This window comes from Arachis ipaensis, chromosome B06 (genome assembly GCF_000816755.2).
Source record: "Arachis ipaensis cultivar K30076 chromosome B06, Araip1.1, whole genome shotgun sequence".
NCBI classification, from domain to species: domain Eukaryota; kingdom Viridiplantae; phylum Streptophyta; class Magnoliopsida; order Fabales; family Fabaceae; genus Arachis; species Arachis ipaensis.
The window spans coordinates 52,412,450-52,418,683 of NC_029790.2; the positions used below are offsets into that span (position 1 = coordinate 52,412,450).

A 6,234-nucleotide genomic window follows, 5' to 3' on the forward strand; every position below is an offset into this window, starting at 1 on the left:
CACCCTTTAAAACACTGTCTTGACACCGGTATTTTCTTAACAACCAAACCGTGTTCATTGTTTTGTTAATTAAAAAATAGTTTAAATACACAATTAATCTAAACAACTGTATTTTTATATGGGTATCAAGAATGTTTGGTGTATGAATAGTATTTTCTTTTCTATATAGTCCAAGACTCCAAGTAATGAGTTGCATGCATGCACACAAGGTTGGCAGAAATAAGCATCAATCACATATCTCGCCCAACTACAAACCAATAATAGCTTTACCAAGCAAAATCCACTACCTACCTTCCTCCGCAAGCATTGCCAATCCATCCACACTCATCCGGTGGCTGTATGACGTGAGTGGGCGCAGCTGCTCGGGAGCTCGATAATGAACCCCTAGAAGGAGGCTGTAATCCATAATGTGCTGTGCTTCCAAAAACCTGCTGTCTATTTCAATCTGCCTGCACAAATGTACAAGTAAAAGGAAAATTTCAATATTTACAGTGCTTTAGAGAGAAAAAGGGAAATTTCTTTAGTGAACAGTAATAGAATTGGGTGAAAAGTGAAGATTTTTACTAAATTTAGAAAAAACATATACATTGTATATGACAATTTTTTTTTGGTTGTCTTTTTTACTAAAAAAAGTAATCTTTACCCTTCACCAAGATTTCACTTTTTACTATAGCATTACCCGAGGAAAAAAGTACTTAATAAGTAGGAATATCATGCCGATTCTGTTAGCATACAGTACTATGAATTATAAAATATCGGGTCTCCCACAAAGCTCATCAAAACATTACTATCACTTACTTTAGTAAAGACTCCCTCCAAGATGGTTCCAAGTAGAAGCAGTAGTTCAAATCTAAATCTTTAAGAGTGGTATTCTCATCAATTTCTATCTTGTCTGATGACCGTCCAAGGGAAGAACCTTTCAAATCAAATCTCCTATGAATCCTTAATTCTGTGCAGAACATATTTCCCATTACAACAAAGCGAAACTGCAAGACACCAAATTATATGCTAACAATAGCCGCCATTTTAGAGAAAGGAATGCTATTAAGTCATTCTGTATGAAAGATCTAAGATATGAAAAGACTCAAATATTTTATAAATTTGCTTAATGAAAATTCTCAGTTTCTCGCACTTGATATTTCGAATTGAGAATTAAGGTGCAATCCAAGCCTTCGTTGATTGAAACAGAAAAACATTAAATCACAGAAAAATGTAGTAATATAATATGCGCATTACCTTTTGACCACTTGAAGGTTTAATTCTGTGCAGGCCAAAAAATTTTGTAATGAGTGTATTTTCATATGACTTCACATGATGATGATAGTCTGGAAGCATTCTCAGAAGAACCTACATGTCAATAAACATTTATACATCAATTTGTTCAAGTATCAGAAAAATACCGGAATTTCCTAATATTTTGTGAATAGAGAGAATTCTATTTATTTATTTTGTTAATCTCTGTTATTGTAAGGTTGGCATACCAATAGATATTTCGCTTTGAGTCCGTGGCTATACCAACTAGCAATTCCTTTCAAAATCCATTGCTTCTAATGCGCTTCTAAGTCTTATATGGTGAAATAAAAAAACATCCTTTGACCAATATTGAAGGAAATAAAGTCTCTGGTGTAAAACCATTATCAGAGAGAAGAAAAGTTGATTAAAATTAGTTATCTTTATTATTATTATTGCAGTAAAATTGCATCCTGAATATCAATAAGGGAGTTGTTGGCTTCATTTTTATGCAATTCCACTGAATGTACAATTAGATGCATACATTAGCATCAGTATCGACTCTACGTCAAAATCGAAACAAGTATACGAACGCACCTTGACTTCAGATCTCCGCAGCGTCTTGATCATGAAACGATCATCCTGAGATAGGAAAAAGACACTACCACTTTTCCCCGGAGAAGATAGTTCCCTCAGAGCATCATTTCCACAGATAGACATCATGTAATCAGCAGCATCAATCTTGAACAACTCTCTTAAATTTCTGTGAAAATTGGAAACAAGATAGAGGAATGCCAAATGAAAATGGAAGGACTACGATATATAAATGATTGATGTACTCAATTATCCATAACAAGGGACGATTTACTCAAGCAATGAATACTATATCTTATAGTTTTCTGGATATACAAGAAACCAGAAACAACTACTTAATTATAGAGCCAGAGAAACTTGAAATAACTAGGATACATTTACATGCATCACAAGTCAACATATAAACACAAAGACCATATGAAAGAAATTGATACCAAAATGAGCATAAATCACTAACCTAAACACCATTGGGCAGTAATCTTTCCATCTAAAATCATCTGACTGATGCGGAGGGGTTAATTGAGAACCTTCTTTTGGAAAATTCATCCAAAAGCTTGCTTTGCTACCAAAATCCGACGCTCGCACTTCTCTACTCTTTACAGGCGTAATCTTGCCCACAGTATACCTAGCCATATTGAAAATTTTGCTTAAAAATATTAAGGAAAATATATGCAAAAGTATATTTAACTTCAAATTTCAGGTGCATTAAGAAACAAGCTATCTTAGTCCCACTGTAAAAATTATGAAATAAAATCATGAGGCATTTGTTCATTGAAGATGAAACATCTTATAGCTGTCATGTAATTCCTCTCATATGACTATTGGAGCCATACACGTTAGACCTCTATGCTCTAATATGTGATCCAAGGAAGATCAAAAGGAATTTCAAATAAGGGAACAAGGATCATAAATGTCCTTAATTATTAGAACCATCAATCATGTCATAATCCTAACTCTGTAACTTTATTATGGCCTTTGAAGGTGTTTTCCTCTAGAAATGTTACCATGTTAGAATATGGAAATAAAAGCACACAGATCCGAGCGGAGAAAAGAAAGAACGAATAGAATTGGAAAAAGATCCTGTAAAGTGAAGAAATTGATAAAGTGGTAAAGTAAGGGGGGTTAATCACTATTGAATTTATAACTTCAATCATTTGTAAGACTTACTATCTTAATTTGATTAGACACTTATTTTCTCACGTTACCAATCTCCAAATTTTAGAGGAGCTTGATCCAATAGAATTATCACTTGCAACAAATGATAACTAATAAAGAAGATTGAGTTTGCTAAAAGTTAAAATGGTTAGTTATACCTTATTCCAAGTTGCAAACTGAGCATCAGATCATAACTCCTGTGACCTTTGATGATTGCTTCACCAGGTCTTTTTATCTCTCTTGCAAGCTTTCTTTGTCGACGCCTAGCCCTTCTAGACATGGATGTAAACATATCATTCAACACTACTTCACTTATTAATACGCCTTGCATGTACTCTCGTTCCAAGATTGGGATCTTCGAAATAATCTCTTTATTTCCACTTTCTGGTAAAGAGTCTGTTATGTCGAATGCAGAATCATGTCCAATCACTTTCTCAATTGATACCTCAAGACTCCAACGCCTTTCAAGAGAAACATTTGTTCTACTAGACTGGTCCAGATTTAACAGGTTTCCCTTTGCAAGTTTATGAGACGAAACACGACTGGATCTCTGATTCTCACGAAGCTTGACATCTCCAACCTGGCTCTGCTTTCTCAAATCCGGCAAAAGCCCTCTTTTTCGCAAAGCTTTGAGGTAGATTTCTTGAACGGATGGAAGACCGCTGCCTTTAGGATAAAAAGTTCCTTTACCATCTTTTAGACCGAGTGACCAAGTCCCAACATAGCAGCCTCCATCACTCCAAGTGTATACTCCAAACCCATGCATCATGCCATTCAACCAATTTCCTTCAAATGAATCCCCGGTTATCCATGTTAGAGTTCCTTTCCCCGACATGGTCCCGCCTTTCATATTCCCCAAATATACATTCCCATTTGCCCATGTATACTTCCCAGGCCCCTCTGGTGTACCTCTTATCCAAGAGCCTTCAAAGATATCTCCATCCGGATAAACTTGGTAACCAAGACCGTGCTTAAGATTCAGTCTCCACCGCCCTTTATAGGTCAACTTATCCGAACCAATATATGTTCCGGTACCATGGACATATCCGCCAGAGAATTCACCCTCATACACTGCTCCAGAAGGCCATCTAATTTTCCCAATACCATTTCTCATCCCCCGTCTCCATTCGCCCTTGTAGACGCATCCATCGGACCAGACATACACACCATGGCCCTCGGGCATATTGCCAAGAAGTGAACCACAATATGTTTCTCCATTAGGAAGCAAGAGTTCTCCAACTCGAAACCCAACGATTTCAGAGGAATGATCAGCTTCACCATTCGTCCATATAGATAAGTGATCCGATTCGTAAATGGCATCAAGAGATTTGGTTCTGTCAGCACAAGAAAGTGCGCCTCCATCCAAATGATCAGCAACTATGGCCACAGGGCCAGACATGCATAATGACCAAAAGGAAGATTTCCTTGCGGAAATTAAAAGTATCCCAATACCTCAACAGCTACAATATAAGAATAGTTGCATAACTTGCCTTGAAAGTCTGAAACAGAAAAAGAGGAGCCAGAAAAAAAACTACATAAAGTAATTGAAAATCTTTTACTACTCAACTAAGAAGACACAGAGATTGCCTAGAAATCCAATAGCTTGTTAGATTTTATAAAAACAAAGTTTTAAAAGAAAAATAAAGGACAGACCACAACTCCAAAGCATACATAACATATTATATAAGAAAGAAAGTTAGAGCAGATTTTCTCATAATGGAAGGGCTGCATTTTGTTCATTTCAGAAAATGGAAAGGACAAATAAAGCAGTATATATCAGAAAAGACAGATTCTGTATTGGAATATTTAGAAAGTTGAAATATGAAAAAGGCGGTTACATAATTGATCATAACATAGTCAAACATGATTCGTGAACGGAAATGGTAGCCATAAATGGAAAAGAAAAAGTTCAACACAGTGGAGGAAGCAAGAGAGAAGAGAGAAGAGAACCCCGAAACTTGAAGGAATGAGAATGAAAAACGTTAAAATTGAAGTTGAAGACTGCGAAAAAGTTTCAACTTTCAACCGTGAAATTGTGGCCTCTGTTCACAACCATAAACACCCAAAGATTAAGAGCTTAATTACTAATCTTAATCTATCTCCTGTTTCTTTTCATTTATATCTTTGTTTATTAAGAAGGAAGATTATTACACCAACACCAACACAAATTTATTTTTTTATGGCAAGAACATTATTGTTGTTATTAAGCTCTTGTACAATAAAAAGAAAAGACAAACTTAAAATTTTCTTTCTTAAATATATACTCCAAACTAAATTTTGGGCTTTTTTAAATAAATAAATAAATTTATTTTTCCAAAGTTAAGAAGTGAAACTCAAACTTAAAGGTTTTAGGTGAAGAAGAAAGACTATCTCAATTGAGCTTACAAAAATAAATAAAAATCTTATTTATCAATTTGAATAGAGTTTCATTTTGAATATTTGATACGTGTAAAATATTTTACACAATGATACAATTATATTCGTTTTTTTGGATGACCATTCAATAAAAATAGCAGTTATTTTTTATGATGTGGTATTATATAATTAGATACTCGTATAAAATTATTTTATTATATGACAGTGTATCAAAATTAAATTATTTAAATAAATGTTAGTATTTACATTTTTGCCTAGTACGTAACAAATTCGTTGTTCTTGACTGCGAAATCAAAGAAGAAAGCGATTTTGCATGTGCTGCATGAGAAATAGTGGAAGAAAGTCTCAAAAGCTATTTAACAGTATTGTTACTTTTATGTTTGGTAAATATTTTACTTGAGTAGAAAGTGAAAGTAGCGAAAGGATAAAAAAGTAAAACGAGAAAGAAAAGAAAAGAAAAGGAGTAAGAATGAACTAACAATGCACAGTATTGACATTAATTAATTGAATAAGAACAAACATATAACCAGAACACTTGAATGATGATAGTTCATTGTGAATTGGAACTACATTTAAAGGTTTGTTATTGGCCAATAAATTATTATAAGTACAAGACTAAATTCGAATTCCCAATACTTATTTATACAAAAGGAGTCACTTAAATAAAGACGCTTAAAACGTTTTTTTTAAAGATATTTTCTAATAAATAAAATTTAACCTATGTAATTGATTAAACTATATTATTTCTGTCATTATTAGATCGGACAAATCGATTTGGCCAAAAAATCGTTGAACCAAATTTTAAATTGGTCTAAATTAATATTTTTTATAAAAGACGACTACAATACTATTCATATTATATATATATATTAACCCCAT

The 6,234-nt window shown here is 33.8% G+C and overlaps 1 protein-coding gene across 6 annotated transcripts in view; it reads right to left on the reverse strand.

The window, feature by feature from the left end:
* The window catches only part of LOC107648737 (phosphatidylinositol 4-phosphate 5-kinase 9), a 16,453-nt gene that overhangs the window by 1,375 nt on the left and 8,844 nt on the right, over nt 1-6,234 (reverse strand). For 5 of the 6 annotated variants that reach the window (XM_021104480.1, XM_016352567.2, XM_016352570.2 and 2 more), the window contains 6 exons: nt 3,138-4,478; nt 2,282-2,449; nt 1,828-1,993; nt 1,237-1,347; nt 799-986; nt 292-449 (listed from right to left, as the gene is read on the reverse strand). In XM_021104480.1, the coding sequence (XP_020960139.1) occupies nt 292-449; nt 799-986; nt 1,237-1,347; nt 1,828-1,993; nt 2,282-2,449; nt 3,138-4,378 (2,032 nt within the window). In that variant the 5' untranslated portion in view covers nt 4,379-4,478. Of the gene's footprint in view, nt 1-291; nt 450-798; nt 987-1,236; nt 1,348-1,827; nt 1,994-2,281; nt 2,450-3,137; nt 4,479-4,929; nt 5,156-6,234 lie in introns of those variants that run through there. The other variant, XM_016352569.2, reaches the window with a different exon arrangement.